Below are 16,810 nucleotides of genomic sequence, written 5' to 3' on the forward strand. Positions count from 1 at the left end.
GAATGGAGAGGCACACAATCCAAGATGCTTGAAGTCCAGTGTGAAGTTTCCACAGTCTGTGTTGGTTTTGGGAGCCATGTCATCTGCTGGTGTTGGTCCACTGTGCTTTATTAAGTCCAGAGTCAGCGCAGCTGTCTACAAGGACATTTTAGAGCACTTTATGCTTCCTTCAGCAGACGAGCTTTATGGAGATGCTGACATTTTCCAGCAGGACTTGGCGCCTGCCCACACTGCCAAAAGTACCAAAACCTGGTTCAATGACCATGGGATTACTGTGCTTGATTGGCCAGCAAACTCGCCTGACCTGAACCCCATATAGAATCTATGGGGCATTGCCAAGAGACACAGGCTGATAACATCCATGCCACGCCGCATTGAGGCAGTAATTCATGTAAAAGGGGCCCAAACTAAGTACTGAGTACATGATTAAATGCATGATTATACATTTCAGAGGGCTGACATTTCTGTATTTAAAATCCTTTTTTTTTATTGATTTCATGTAATATTCAAATTTTCTGAGATTTCGGGGTTTTCATAAGCTGTAAGCCATAATCATCGAAATTATTTCAAATGAAGGCTTGAAATATCTCACTTTGCATGTAATGAGTCTATATAATATATTAGTTTCACATTTTAAGTTGAATTACTGAAATCAATGAACTTTTGCACGATATTCAATTTTTTCGAGTTTCACCTGTACAGGCAACCTGACATTTATTCACATCCACTGTTTAGCAAGAGACTGGTATGGTTATGCTTACATGGTTCTTTGTCATGTCTAAAGTTCATTAGGCTATTTGCCTGTGTTTTAAAGCCTTGTTGTCAGTACTTTTTATTCACACGCTGTTCTGACTTTTGCACACTAAAAGCAAGCTGCTTATTAATTTTAGACTTGACGTTGAAACGTAAACCCCTTTAAATGACCCAACGCTTCCTTAAGCCCTCTAATTAAATAGGCTAAAGAAATTCAGGATTTCTCTGCTACCTGTAATGATGCATTAAATAAAAAAAAGTGGTTTAAAAAAGGGTGTATTTATCTGGTGAAAAACTAAATTTTGGCTTATTTTAATGTACCAATAAAATGACCATTAAAGTTTTATATGGACTGTAAGACTTGAGAAATTATAAAATGCCAGGCAGTCTGATTGAGGAATGACCACTCCCCGAGAAGACAAAGGACGTTTCAGGATATTAACATTTGAACTCTCTCTTGTGAAATTAGCATCACTATTCAAGACGCAAGTCTCACCTCAGTATCATCCTAATATACATCTTTTTCGCTTGACCCCCCCTTCCACCTTTCCTTCTCTCTCTCATGCTCCACTGGTTTTTCATATTAAACTATGTTATTCCCTTAACTAAGACGAGTTGATACATACCAATCTCGTCTCAGTGCGTGCACTAAATAGCTGTCTTGCAGCGAAACTTTGTTAGCACTTCGCTTAGCCCAGTTCATTCAATAGGTTCCAAGCAGAGAAGCAACCAAACACCTGCACGTTTTCCCTATTTAAAGGGCACTTCGACTCTGCGCAGTAATATCATCACTCATCCCCCCGCTCCCTCTCCTCCTCCCTCTCATTTCCGTCAATAGAACAAACGGGAGCGGGGGGAGAGGATTTTTCACGAGTGATGATATTACTGCGCCGAGTCGAAGTGCTCCCAAGCACTTGCTATGGTATCCCGCCATACAATATAGTTATCCATTTTACACGCTTAGAAAAGCGCAACGTTTTATTTTGTGTCACCGTTCTTGGTCGAGTTACACTACTCTAGTAACTGTATTTAAATAGGGAAAACGTGGAAGTGTTTGGTCGCTTCTCTGCTTTGATCCTATTGAATGGATTGGGCTAAGCGAAGTGCTAACAAAGTTTCACCGCAAGACAGTGATTTAGTGCACGCACCGAGACGAGAGAGGTATGTATCGACTCGTCTTAGTTAAGGGAATAACATAGTTTAATATGAAAAACCGGTGGAGTATCCCTTTAAGCTCTTCCCGTCTGATCTTTCTCCACCTAAAATCCGATCTGCTCCCCGCAATGCAAGATGGCGCGGCCTACCCTCGCCCCTGCCATCCAGACATCCGCCACCCTCCTCTGTATCTTCTTAATCTCTGGTTTATCCAGCCATTCCTGCCATAGGAAAATGGACAATTAAGACAAGCTCTGATTATCTCAGACATCCAGTTTTCACACAGACTGAATAAACCCCGGCTATACAACTATACTGTTATCTATATCTGTATGTCCCTTTGCAGTCTGTTATCCCCTCTCGTAAATCCACTCCAGCATCCAATTCATCCTTTTCCTTCCGCTGTCTCTAACCCTCTCCCCTATCCATGACCTCCAGCTCCAGGGGCAGACTCTAATGTGAGGATGTGTTGAATGTTGCTCTTGGTACAGTCTGTGAAAACAAATTTCCTCAGATTTTTTCCTCAGAGATTCCTCAGAGTTGATCTTCCCATAAATACCCTGTTAAAACCTCTTCTCAACAACTCTTTCAACTGGTGTTTCATCAATGTTCCATCTCATGTACAACCTGCTATTTCCCATGTTTTCCCTTCTTTCTATTCATCTCCTAACAGTGTTAAGGGCCAGGTTTCATTAAAGGCTACTTAAGTGGACTTTTCACAAACTGATCTATAGCAATCACTCCCGGAGATAAACAACTCACAGACCCCCCTCATTAAAGGCCTCAAAAGTACCCAAACCATCCGCCCAGATACCAGACAACCCATGACGTTAGATATATTCACTAAATGTATCTCCGCTTAGGCCACTCTGTCAATACCAGCTGCACGCTCAATGCAATGTTTATTCTGGCTTTCTTTAGTTTTCTCTGATGCTCCGAACTCGCCATCACCTCCAGATTCAACCCAAAAATCCATCCTACAATCTTAGATTTATTGGCGTTAGATTTATTGGCGTTATTTTATTAGACAACCCTAATGAAAGAAAATATATACAAAAATGTATTTGAAATACATTTAGTTTTTGCTAATTATACTACAAATAAATTAACATATTGATGTACTTAATAAAGGCACTCTGTAATTGTACTTTTGGTATAATTAACTAAGTCTACTAAAATGGAAAAACTAATTTTGTATATTGTGGAGAACTAGTGCTGTAGCCCCACTAAAGATATACTTAAGTATACTTGATTGTGCTAAAAAGTTGAACTATTGCAAGTATACTTAAGGTACACTTTAAATATATTGCATTTAAAGACTGATGTTAAACAGAGATCATGCAATCCCTATTAATAATGATATTAAAACACATTTTAGGCTTACTATTTAAAAAAATGTGCATTTTGCAATAAAGAAATATTGTGCGAATCCATATGCGGTGCTTTATTAAACACAGCAGTACAATCAAAGTTTTCTTCAGAGCAAGTATGCATTGCAAATTCATTGCAGTTAATCAGTTTTCATTCGTTTTTATGTCTTTTCTTGCCATTTTAAGTTTAAAACATTTTACGTTTTTTAATGTTCAAACGGTGTTCATGGAGTACATGCAACTCTGACACTAGGTATCCCGAGAGGCTGGGCGACAGTGTGTATTTTTTACCCTTTCCAAATTAAGCCACATCTCAACCGAGATAAGTGTCTGTTCTCGATTAAGTTATGCGGTAGACCACAACACCAACTAAACGTGGATAAATTAAACAAGGATGTCTACATCTGTTCTAAGGTAACGTTAAGTCAACAACGTATTTGAACGTTATTTTTAACATCTCTAACATAACGTTAACGTTAGCTTCTATAGCTGCGTTGTACATCATGTCACTTAGCTTCATTAACGTATCTGTAAATAACCGAGATAACAAATGTTAGCAGTGTTGTGCTGAATGATTCATGTAAATACTGTAGCACCAAACTAACGGAGAGGTACTCTTGGTTAAGATGGTAAATAAGGCTTGTCCTGGAAACGTATGCAGCTTAGACCTGTACATATTTAATTTGATCATGAACCATTAATTACATATTAAAGCAGAACATTTTAGACAACTTTCTACCAAAACAAATGGGGAACTTTGTGTTTTATTTTTTATTTTTTATAGCAAAACATGTAGCCTTTTCACTCCTCTTCAACATAACTAAATATAGCGCCTGTCACTGAATGTTGACTGTTTGTCGGAGTGAGTGGAGGGGGCGTGGCTTAGCCATAGGTCAATTGAGCATTGAATATCAGGATGTCTGGAGCTCAGAGATATGTGTGCCCATTGCGTGATTTGTTGGCGAATATATCCCAAAGAATAGTTGCCACAATGACTGAAGGAGGTAGAATCGGCCCTTGGCAGCAGGAAGTTTCATTTGACTCATACCTTGGTGACAGGCCATCAGCTTTACCGTTCTTGCTTCCCGGGTGACAAGTGACTGTGAACTGAAATCTTGTAAAAAATAATGACCACCAGGCCTGCCTTGGATTGAGACCCTTTGCACACCTGATATATTACAGATTCTTATGGTCTGTAATGACTTGAAATGGATGGCGAGCTCCCTCCAACCAGTGTCTCCATTCTGCCAGTGCTGCTCTTATGGACAACAGTTCCTTATTACCAACATTATAGTTCCTCTCTGAGTGGCTTTGGTCTTGCTGAAGGCCTCAATGTAGTCAGAATACTCTGGGGGAATATAAACCGGTTCATTAGTCTCAGGACTCTCAATACTTGTAGTTAGACAGGGGAATTGTGGCAGAACCTGGAGGTAACATGAGTAACAATGTGGTGACCATTTTGTGAGCTCCTTGGAACTCCAGGAAATCTGTGGGTCGTGAATAGTCAGCCATGGATTTCCTAAGATTACCGTATGCTGGGGCGTTGATGTCACATAGAATGAGATGGTTTCTAAGTGGAACAGGCCTATCTTGATGGTAAACGGAACAGTTTGATGAGCTGTTACCCAACACTGCACCCCCTAGGAGCAAGGTTTACCCACTAACCATCCCAGAAACGCAAGCCATGGTGAATTATATCGAAGAGGCTTTGGAGTCTGACTTAATCCGTCCTTCCACATCACCCGCGGCTTCAGTTTTTTTCTTTGTGGAAAAGCAGGATGGAGGTCTACGTCCCTGCATAGATTATTGTCGTCTCAACTCAGTCACATTTAAGAACAGGTACCCGGAACGGGTACCATTAGTTCCTTCTGCATTAGTACAGTTACGAGAAGCCACCATTTTCATTAAATAAGTAATTCCTTCTCCAATAGTTTGACTATAAATGGCAGTTATGTTAATCGGTAGTATGCAAGGGATAACAGGTAGATTGAGTTCATGGACCAGTTCATGATGAATCAGATTCAATCCTGAACCAGAGTCAATTAACGCTGGAACACCTTGAGAAGAATTAGCATCGGTGAGCGTGATGAGAAGAGAAAAACATTTAGTCAGCATTGTAGGTAATGGGGTACTTTGGTTTGAGTTTGCTAGGGCATGAACGACACTAATGACCAGGCGGACCAAAGTAGAAGCATAGGCGGTTCACTCTGCATTGTTCCCGTTCCGACACAGACACCTTGGTGAATTCGATCTGCATGGGCTCAGCTGGTTCCTGAATAGGGTTGGGTATCGGTTGGGTTTTATCCGATACCAGTACCTACTTGCTATTTTTTAAACGGTTCCGGTGCTTAAATGGTTCTTGAAACGGTACTTAAGAAAACAAAACCGCACACACTTTGTCAAAAAATAATACCCATTTATTTACAGGGCCAAACTGGACACAATATTAACTTAAATCTTTAAATAATATAAATACAAGTAGCATATGGTACTAATAAATAAACCAATATAAAATAAAAATTTACATTTACATAATATCAAATAAAACAATATTGTATCAAACTATTTAATAATACTGGAGATTAATAGAGATTACTACCAGGGTAATCTAATCTCGACATGGCTCCAGGTTCCCATATAAATTATCTGGTCATTGTACTAGTTACGGCAACGCTTAGCTTGGCGAGTTTGATATTTCGTTCCCACTGCATCTTAGCTACGCAGCGCTGAGTGAACCTATGAAAGAGAACGTCTCTGGGTACAAGTGTAACCTATGTTCTCTGAATAGGGAACGAGACGCTGCGTTCGCTGCCAAGCTCCTCGCGCTGCTGACAAGCTTCCTTTTTCGGCAGAGAAATCTGAGGAGAAGATGATGCGTGCACTAATATAATATGACAACGTAAGAGCGTCGAGGCGGCGCCTGCGCCATCAGACAATGGATTGGCGTGATTCCATATGCGCTTCAGACAATCGGCACACCCAGAGGGCGTTCTGACGTGTAATTTTACACCTAAATGCAGCCAAACCTTGGAGCGTTTTGTCTTCGGCATCTTCATTAATCCCTTCGCTATCAGCAGAAGTTCCGGGAGTCTCCCACATATTGATAACGGCTCCCAGATGCCCGGAAATTAGTTATAATCTCCTGGAATCTAGAGCGAGCGAGCAAGAGCGCGCATGCGAGACAGAACAGACTGTGCTCCAAACTGTATAAGTTAGTGCGCGCACAGCGGAGAAGGAGAGGGAGAGAGCGAGAGACCTTGCGTGTGTGCCCCTTATGACACAGAGAGTCAGGCACCGAAATTTCCGTTCTTATTCGGTCTGGTTACTACCGTTTACGTCGGAACCGGTTCCCTATTGGCACCACGTTTCGGTACCCAAACCTATTCCTGAATATTGGTAGCTGGGGTAACAAGTGAGGTTGCCAATAAACTTGGTTGGTTATTGCGTGGAGAAATAATCAAACGAGGTTCTCAATTGATCATTATGATCCCAAACAGCAGATGCCCAATCGAGGGCTTTGCCAGTCAACAGTGCCATCATGAATGAACACTTGATCGAATCTCTGAGAAAAGCGTCCGGCTGATTCTAAAAATATATAGTGCATTGACGCAAAAACCCTCTGCATCTTTCAGCTGTGCCATCAAATTTGTCAGGTAAAGAGACTCTTACCGTATCAGGCCTGTTCGGTGGGAGAGGTTGAATGTAACGCGTGAGATGTTCGTTTGCAGCCCGTAGGGCTGAAAGTTGGCCTTGGAAATCCTTGATCATTTCAGTTTGATAAGCAAACGCAGTCTGTAGTTGCGTTATCTCCGCTGGATTCTGATCTGGCGAAGTATTCTCTAACGATGACTGATTGACTCTGTTGATTGTGTGAATCCATGTGCGGTGCTTTATTAAAATCAGCAGTAAAAAATATTCTTCAGACCAAGTAACGTGATCGACAAACAGACACAGGGTCAATAACAGTAGTGATATTGATAGCAAACTAGTCCAGATCCTTAATCCAAGAGACGTGGTCATAACAGGCATAGAATTATAAACAAACAGAGTAGAGAGAACGCTCGAAAGAAACAGGGTAAACAGGCAATACTTCGCAACATGATGAACAAACAACATGGCTTATATCAGATAGGAACAGGAAGTGATGCGGAAGGAAACTGCAGTATTCAGTATTCAGGAGATGGCTCCCTCTGGCAGTTAGAGGAATGTATGGCAGATACAGATGTTACGGACTTAAGTGACATGTCAATAAATATGTTTTGAAGTATATGGATTTCCACTTCATTTGCATTTTCAATCTCCCGTCACCCATCCAGCTGTACCATTCCCTTTTATCTCACCTGCAACAGACTCTCCCAGGTTAATGCTGCCTTCACATGCTATCGGGTGTGTCTAGTTAATCAGTCCCATTAGTTCCTCTGTTTGCAGTGTACTTAAGCCCTGTGTGTCCTTCTATTCATGGCCAGTTCTATGCTATGGTTCTACATTATGCTATTGTGGCGAACAGGCGAGGCCGAGGGACGTGAGAGAACGCGCGAGGCCGGTGGTGGGAGTGTTAATGAGCGACACCTGTGAGGCACACCTGTCTCGCATCTCTCACAGAGGAGCGGAAGCATAAAGGAGGAGCGACGACGTTGATGATCTAGACCGGTGTGCCTCACAGGTGTTGCTCATTAAAACTCGCACCACCGGCCTCGTCCTGTTCGCCAGTTATGTTGGTTGTTCTGTTTCTGAACTTGTTCATGAGAGTCTGTTTTGTGGAGATTTAAGTTTATTTCTAAATAAAGAGTGCTGCAACCAACATTGACACATGTAAGCAAGATGTTAAGGAAGGGGCATGAAAAACAGAATTGTGCTGCAGTAAAATAGATTTGCTTATCATCAGCATAACTGAGAGCAAAGTTATATCTAAGGGGCATATGAGATTTAATGCATTGAGAGTAAGTCACATCTCTTGCACGAGGCGTGAGAATATGAGTTGCATTGTTGCAGCGAGGATGCTTGTTGTGAGAAAGGGGAGACTTACTAACTGGTAGTGTTAAACCAGTGAACACAGACAGAGGGCTCGCGGGGATTAGAAAAGTGAGTCGCTAGCATAGGCGGAAATCGCAGTGTGAGGGTTGTCCCCCCTAAAATATTAAAAACCATGCTGTGTATTGTAAATAATATATGTACTTAAAATAATTGTGTATGTAATAAAACAATGCAAATGATTTAAGTTTGATTTAACGATTTAAGAGAGAACAATTTCTTCTGTAGTTATGGAACTCACGTAAGTCGGCTGTCAAGGCTATCTTATTAACTTTAATCATTGGATGAAGTGATTATTTTCTCTTTAATACAGATTACGCCGTGTCATTAATAAATTATTCATGACAAAAAAAGGATATCCAATATATTATTCTATAGCCCCTTTCACACAGAGATTTCGGAAAATACACGGATAAAGTGACGCGGTTTGACCCGGGTTCGTTTGATTTTGGTTCATTCACACTGCCAGTGATTTTCCGGAATCAGAGAGTGCGTTCACACACAACCCGTAAAAATCCCATGAAGACACGTGACATCGATGTGACATGTAATGTCTCAGCAGCGTCTAGTTTGCTTATGAGCTGCGATTTCTCTTTGGAGAAACCACGCTTGTGCATTTTTTTCTCTGATTCGATCATAAACTAGCGCATTACGTACCATTTCACTAGCCTGCTTTCACTTCACTTCAGCATCATCATTACGACACGGCATTGATTACGGCTATTGTTCACACAGCGCGCGTTCCTGGACTGATCCCGTCAATGTTACTAGGTCCCCGACCCGGGATCAATCCCGGCATCAATCCCGGGTCGTGTTTGGATTCACACAGAAGGTGTTCTGGCAATTTCCCGGGATCAACGCACTGTGTGAAAGGGGCTCTAGCTTGTTGGATAGTAGGTCACCCATTACAGCTAACACAGCGATAAGCCTATGTGTGAACTGATTTTATCTAATATTGTAGATCTACTGTTGTGTTGGGATTTGTTCAATATGATGTTACATGGCAGATCAGGTCTGTCCCATACGAAACCTAAAATACTATGTGGAGGACACAAAACTATCCCTTTGTGTAAGCTAGAAGTACAATTTTGGCTGTAAAATTAGTTTCCTCTTCAAAAATTGTTCTTGAGAATTTTTCTGTTAATTGTCCCCCCCTATTGTTTGATGAAATGTAAGCCCATGGCCGCTTGAACCTCGCAAACACCGGCAACACAGGTGAGGGCAGAAGTTTGTAAAAAACAGGGAGCAGTCCAAAAATGTGCATGTTGGATGATCGTTACCATTATATGGTGACAACATGTAAAGGCAGCATAAATACCTATTCGTCGATGACTCCAACCAGCCAGTTACATGATTCTGGTTTCAAAACCAGCACTAGGTGGGTGGTCATCAGAAGCCTTCTAGTGTTACATCAGGTCCAACCATGCTCCCAATTCCAACGTACTCAGCCAATCAAACCATATTATCACTATGATAACTGCTAGCTCCCCAGTTCAAACACTGCGCGAGTTTCCTGTTCACGCACAGTCAAGCCCCTGCAAAACGCTCCCATTCAAATAGCAGTGAGAGCCCGCCCCTTTTAAGCACTGCCTGGGGCCCTTGTTTGCGTTGCATTGTGGGTTCCCTGTTCAGAGCTGAAACCCCCACTGATACAGAGAGAACATGCAAACTACACACAGAAAGGCCTCCTGGCTCAGCCTGGACTCAATCCAGGGACCTGCTTTCAGTCGACAGTGCTAACAACTGAGAGGACATAAACCGTCAAAACCTTTTTTCTACTTTTATCTTCTTTTGCTCCACAGAATAGAGAATTTCATGCAGGTTTGGAATGAAATGAAAGTGAGTTAATGATAATATTTTAAGGGGAGAACTATCCCTTTAAGACCTATGTTTTCTCACTTGCCTATATCCACTTTACTTTTCAAACTGAAAGGTAATTCATTAGCCCTTATAGGTTAATAACTAGAAAAAAAAGTGCAGTACACAGTAAACTGTTTGTGCTACAAATCAGCGAATGAGTACTATAATATTTAAAATAATATTAAAACAAATACATTTTGCGACATCAAGCAGCATAACACACTTTTTATTTACACATTAAAAAAAAAGAAGAAAATAAGCCCACACCAGAAGCTTGCACATTCAAGTTAAAAATGGCCATGTCGGCTCTTGTGGTAAAAATAAAATATATAAAGTGAATAATGAAGTAAGAGCAGAAATCCGTGTTCTTGTTATTATTAATAATATTAAGTGTTCATATGTAGTCATTTGTGTACCATATTAATTGTCTCATTTCTGTTCTTTTAATACAATTTTGAGAAGTCTTATTATACTTCACTTGTTGTTATTCTGCCTTTCTTTGAGGCAGAGCACATAGAGGATGTGATAGAGGATGTTGGAACATCATCTAGTGGTTGATCTCGCAAACTTATCTGCACTGATCCAGCAGCAGAAGAAACCTTTCATCTTATTCAGTATCAAGCAGCAAACAGAGCTTGTAATGCACCTTGCCACAATAATACCCCCCTCCCCCAGTGGTTGCCCACATTGTTGATCACAATACAACCAAATTCCCATATGTTTCTAAAATGAATGACTAACCTCAAAAGCTTTCCTTTGATGAAACCTATGAATATTGAAAATAGTTTTTTTTAGAGGACAACACACCAGGCAGCTTTAAAGAGAGAAGTCTTAGAAAGTGGGAGTATTATTAAACAAACGGTCAAAAACGTAACATTCTTGAAACTGTCCCAAATGATGCTCTATACACTAAGCACTATGTCCTCCCCGTCTTGTTTAAGAGTATTATTCGGTTATTTTGTCATCCAACACTTAAGTCTGATAGCCCCTCTCTTCCTGCCGTAAGTAAATAAAGCTGCAACTCTAAGTATCTAGCACTTCATGTGTATGTTACACCTCCCTCCCCCATTTACACTACAAAAATGGCTTCGAATAATGCATACACATGTGAATTGAGACGCACAATGCGCCTCCAAACGTTTCATAGAAAGATAAACACTTACGCAGATGTGGTGTACAGCTATGCGTCAGACTTCCTCTCTGTGACGGACAGACTGTTAGCCCCGCCCCCCAACCCCACCACCAACTTAAATAAGCCCATCTGCACATAATATGACACGTCATAATTCCAATTATAAGTATTTTAGGGAATTCAACCTCAAGGGTTTGGTATATTATATAAAAAAATATAGAGTACTTTTATTTAGTGTAAACGGTTAAAGTTTTTTTCCCCCTCTGTATAAACCTTTAAATACATAGTACAATCAGGACAATGCATTCATTAAAAATCCTTTATTAAAAACCACTTAGCACTAAAAAAAACTTAAAATCAAAACATATAATACATGCTAAATGTATTTCAAGAAAGATTTCAAAAAGTCATAACTGAAAAATAACCCCTTTTTTAACCCCTTAGACAAATACAAACAGATACAATTTCTGATGAAATCATTCATATCAAAACCATTTTCTGAATCATTTGCAAATATAAGCAATATACATGCACAGGGAAGAACATCTTAGCAACAGCGTCAAGTTCTGCATTCTCATTCTTAACATACATAATTACTGCCAAAAAACAGAACAAAAACTACATTCAAGAAAAACTCGATACATTCAATAAAAAGGGGAACTAGGGATGGTAAAAATATAAGCAACTCAGAATAAAAACAACTCTCTGGAGGAACAAGTTTGCGCTATGCAATTTGTGTCGAGGAATACTCAGAAGATCTGGAAAAGACTGAGCTTCTGCGTTCAGATAACTGTCGAGACAAATTTGTGCAATGGCTAAAGCAAAATGGAAACTGATCTTTTAGGACTTTAAGGACTGCTCTCCTGAACTTCTGTCCAGCAAAGGCGTAGATAATGGGGTTGAGGCAACAGTGGCTTAAGGCGATAGTTTCCACCCACTGAATGGCAAGGCTCAAATTAGTATGCCAGTCGCAAGAAAGCAAGTAGCCTTTCCTCCGCAGGAACATGAAAAACATGACAAGGTTGTATGGAGTCCAGAAGAGGAAATAAACAGCCACCACAGCCAGAATAAGTCTGACGACTTTGTGTCTTTTTTGTGATTTTATGCTGAGCAGAGTGGGGATGATCCGGGAATAACAAAAGCTCATAATAATCAGGGGGATAATCAAGCTCAGGAGGTTCATCTGAAGGTAGGTAAATGACATCCAGGCTGTACCTTCAGGAAAATCGGTTCCACAGGATGTTTTATTGCCTGAATCCTTTTTCTCTTTGGTAAAAATAATATTAGGGAGTGATGCAAACAGACTGAGCATCCATACAATTGAGGCCAGAATCAAACCCATTTTCGCAGACCGATTTCTGGAAAAGAGACTGTGGGCATGGACGATGACGACATAGCGATCCAATGTCATTAGGACCATGAAGAAGATGCTACCATAGAGGCCTATCATGAAGAAACCTGTCATGGTATGACACATGAATTTGCCGAAAATCCACTCATCTATGGCACTGTGAGCCCAAAAAGGGAGTGACATAAGAAAGAGCAGGTCAGATAGGGCTAGGTTGAAGAGGCACACGTCTGTCATATTGGATTTCTGACGGTATCTGATCAGCACCCACACCACCAGGCCGTTTCCGATGAAGCCAACAATGAAAACTATGCTGTACAGAGTGGGAAGGAAAACCTCACTGAAGGCCTTCGCATTGCCATTGTTGCATGGGGTTCCAGAAATCTCTTCTCCTTGGTGGTCATAGTACTCACCATAGGTCTCTGTCACATCTTGGAGGGCACACAAAGAACACAATGATGAGTCATATAATTGAATTATAATAGTATAATATGCTTATAATATATTCTGTAATCTTAACATTGGTTCAACATTTTTTTAGGCTTGAAGGTAGACAAAATAAAATTACACCACAAGCAGGAACTTGTAACAGACTTGAATTTTAATTTGTGTTTTCATGACATCTACTGGTCATAGCATCATCGTGTTCAGGATAGGTGTTGAAATGTTATACTTTTTAATGTTTAAATGCATATCCTAATCACGCTGTTTTATTTCTTTTAATGGTTAACTTTTTACCAAATAATTAATACAATTTTAATGAATGCTGTAACAAAAATCACAATAATAATTATTATAAAATAAATCTGCCCTAATTATAAAAACTTATTATGAACTTATTATAAAAATGTACTATGTAGCATAATTACACGACTAAAAAGACTGCATGACCTACCAGGCTCAGTCCCGTTGTCCTCTGTCATGTTTCTTGGTAATGACAGCTGAAAATGTGAAATTTGTGTGGTCCTGTCTGTTAAAAAGCGTTACAAAGGAGGTGCTATTTCCTGGACCTCCCACAGGCGGGACTTCATCTCACCAAAAACTAAACTGTTTATGAATGACATTAAAAAATATCACACTGCTGTCTGCCTCATTGAATTCATTAATTTGAAATTTAGACGTAAGCACAATAGGACTATATGATACATGATTATAGCCTATTAAGCACACAATTATTTACACACTTTATCACATAGCCAGCCTATCTGTTTAAAATATTGTTCTATTTAAAGCTTGAATTAGCTTTTACTGTACCCTATGTACAATTCCACATTGATTTCCAGTATTTTAAGAAACTTCTTTTAACTTTTACAACTACAATTATTTAAGTGTTACAACGTTCTCATAGGGTTACGGTGCAAAGGGATCTATCATTCTGGGAAGACAGTTGTAAAATGCTGTAATATAATATTTTTTCAAACTCCGTTATGCATAAATAGAAAACTGTAATGCGTCCTAAATATAGATTAACATCGGTCTGAGAGAATTTTATTCCCGAGTTTGACTTTGATATGGTTTGACCTACGTATCCGAGAATCCTGGTTAAATAGACAGAGGGCGGGGCATATTAACGGCGAGTAGCCAACCAGGGAGACCGCAAAAGAATAACAAACGCTAGGGACGCTGGGAGTAAATACTATTTGAATATTAAGTGATGGCTTTTGTTGCAGTTAAACGGTTACCACAGTACAATCCATTATTTTTATTAGCAATTACACATTGATATTACAAGAACACTACTGATAATTACGTAAATTGATTTTATGTTTTTTTATAATTATAATTGTTTTATATAACAATTAAAATCGGTAATGACAAAAAACAACATATTGGCAGTCACGCTAATGCAAACTGTCCTTTAGATAATAGTTTTTAGGTGGTGAGAGAAAGTCATTTATTGACAGTCTCATTGTATCAATATTGTTTTCTCGTGCGCACTGTTCTCTGACTGTATCCTGTATCAATACTGTTCTATCGGGCGCGCTCTCGCGCTCAGAATTCCAGGCTAGAGTAGAGCGCGGGCTCGAGAAGCCACGGGAACGGCGCTGCCTGGTGGACGGATTAGACTTCAGAACGCCTGTGCCGTTTCTGTCTTCTTAGAAGAAGCCGAATCCACGTAAGCATTTCAGTGTTTTATATTATAGAGATATTGCGTTGGCGATATTGGTTTTGCTTTGGCGCTTAACTTTTCATGGCAATCTGGGTTAAACTTTTTAGTGTTACGTTCGTAGTCTCTGTTGTGGGAAGTGAAACATTTGAATCATTGAATGCCATCATTTTTTCCCTCATAAGTGTGTAACGTTTACACCAAACACTTGTCCAGACTGCGGTTATGTATTTCTGTATTTCGGTAAGTTATTCTGTGACCGTGACACCTTGATGCTGCTCCGCTGTGTTTTTTGTAAAAGAGTTTGATCTTTGTTCTGCTAAAGTGTATTTTCATGTTTTTTTCTTTAAAGGTGACACTAATGTTTTTGAGGTATATCAATGTCCCCGCCTGGACCTACGAGTGAATTGCGTTGATACAAAACGGATTTAGTTTATGACAGATGAATTTGGGAGACGCTACCATCAGACCTGTAGGGTGAGTGTATTATTTTACTAAATGCTATCTATCTATCTATCTATCTATCTATCTATCTATCTATCTATCTATCTATCTATCTATCTATCTATCTATCTATCTATCTATCTATCTATCTATCTATCTATCTATCTATCTATCTATCTATCTATCTATCTATCTATCTATCTATCTATCTATCTATCTATCTATCTATCTATCCAGATCCACAGATGATGGTTCATATAGTGTGCCCATTCGAACATTTTCTCTTTTAAACTATCTTGACCAGCTTATTTAAGCCACACTTCAAATCTCTCATTAAACAATTTTTTTTATTTAGAGTGAAAGTATCCGTAAATGAGTTGGGAGTTTGATTAAGTGGAAGTTTAAGGGCACAGGGATTTAGAGGACTTGCATAAATTAGTACCCCAAATACTGATTTGGGAAAATCTGAAGTTTTTGGTTTTACTTTCATTACAGATCTGATCTACTTGGTCTAAAACACTCCCAAACAAAAAGGTTGACAAGGCATTTTTTTGGCTTGTTGGTATAAAAGCTTTATTCTAACAGCTACATGAGAAGAGAGTAAAGTTAACCTGGAAATGAAAACAAATAACTGCCCGGTCACCTGCTTTTGTGTTCCACCTCTCTAACCCTTTGTCACCTCTGCTGTTGACTCAAAAGCTCATTATTCCATTTTACTGAACAACATGTTTGCATAGTATTTCTACATCAAAATGATGTACTTTAAACAGAAACTGTGCTGTATATTTTATTGGTATTATTGAAGTAAAGCATCATGAGAAGTAAACACAGGTGTGATATAAATTCCTCCCCAGTGGAATTGTTTTCTCACAGAAACTTCTGGTTATGGTAACATATCTCAGTAGCCATTGAGTGTCCTCCCTCTGACAACACAACACAACACAACAGTCTGTTTTGTGGATTTACCCACAGCCCCCCTTTTTATGTAACAAGACCTCTACATTGCTAAAGCAGTGGATGATTGGGGTTATTTAAAGCTTTAACAGTTGTTGAGCATTCCCGCTGCTATCTTCTCATTACTGTAGTATTTCTCTTACATATCAGTATATATTTGTGAGTTTTCAAATTAGAATCAGGATGAAGTATTTTATTTTTTTTGTCTTGGTGTCAGTTTTGATAATATGCAATATGCCCATTGAGGATAAAATGGTTCAGTCTTTTAAAGCACACCTTTTACTCCAATTTATGTCTTTAGCATGAATATGTGATTCTTTCCATTTCTTTGAGAAATGTCTTTTGGTAAATGTTTCATGTCTAAAAATGGCTCTTTGAGAGCTTTGTGATTCAGAGAGTGCAGGACTCTAATTATTATCTCACAAATCCCACAGGCCAGTTGTCTTTTCTCAACTTTAGTGGAGGATTGATTTGATCTTATTTGTCTCAAACATGGCAAACTTGTTGCCTTTCGGCGAAATGAGCTGTTCAGACATTGAAATAGACCAGGTTACACTTTATTTTGATAGTCCACTTTAGACCATCTTGTGATTAAAAGAATTGTGAATTTCCTGAAAAAATCTTAATATGATATTTTTGCCATATCACCCACCCCT

General features: G+C 39.5%; 3 protein-coding genes across 8 annotated transcripts in view; 1 reads left to right on the plus strand and 2 right to left on the minus strand.

Moving 5' to 3' along the window:
* LOC143716045 (C-C chemokine receptor type 4) overlaps positions 1-11,367 on the minus strand; it is a 32,950-nt gene extending 21,583 nt beyond the window's left edge. Inside the window, exon 1 of the mRNA XM_077208159.1 lies at positions 11,333-11,367. The gene's annotated coding sequence lies outside the window, so the exon portion shown is untranslated. The remainder of the gene's footprint in view (positions 1-11,332) is intronic.
* Positions 11,368-11,604: 237 nt separating this feature from the next.
* ccr2 (chemokine (C-C motif) receptor 2) lies at positions 11,605-13,594 on the minus strand. Its single transcript, XM_077207482.1, has 2 exons — positions 13,545-13,594; positions 11,605-13,080 (listed from the first exon to the last, which is right to left on the minus strand). Exons 1-2 carry the CDS (start codon positions 13,570-13,572, stop codon positions 12,026-12,028), a joined length of 1,083 nt encoding a protein of 360 aa, XP_077063597.1. The 5' UTR covers positions 13,573-13,594; the 3' UTR covers positions 11,605-12,025.
* A 721-nt stretch (positions 13,595-14,315) lies between these two features.
* Positions 14,316-16,810, plus strand: part of cobl (cordon-bleu WH2 repeat protein) — a 146,267-nt gene continuing 143,772 nt past the window's right edge. For 4 of the 6 annotated variants that reach the window (XM_077207628.1, XM_077207661.1, XM_077207655.1 and 1 more), the window contains exons 1-2: positions 14,316-14,765; positions 15,109-15,233. In XM_077207628.1, the coding sequence (XP_077063743.1) occupies positions 15,199-15,233 (35 nt within the window). In that variant the 5' untranslated portion in view covers positions 14,316-14,765; positions 15,109-15,198. Of the gene's footprint in view, positions 14,766-14,941; positions 15,000-15,108; positions 15,234-16,810 lie in introns of all 6 variants that reach the window. The other 2 variants (XM_077207669.1, XM_077207639.1) reach the window with 2 other exon arrangements.

Source organism: Siphateles boraxobius, unplaced genomic scaffold, assembly GCF_051911475.1.
Source record: "Siphateles boraxobius isolate OS27281-9 unplaced genomic scaffold, OSU_SipBor_1 12, whole genome shotgun sequence".
NCBI lineage: Eukaryota > Metazoa > Chordata > Actinopteri > Cypriniformes > Leuciscidae > Siphateles > Siphateles boraxobius.

Bases quoted from the DNA above. Each gene is read 5' to 3' on its own strand.
- ccr2 (XM_077207482.1), bottom strand. From the start codon at position 13,572: ATGACAGAGGACAACGGGACTGAGCCTG. The intron at 13,081-13,544 runs GTAGGTCATGCA...GTGCCCTCCAAG, and splicing joins GGACAACGGGACTGAGCCTG to ATGTGACAGAGACCTATGGT.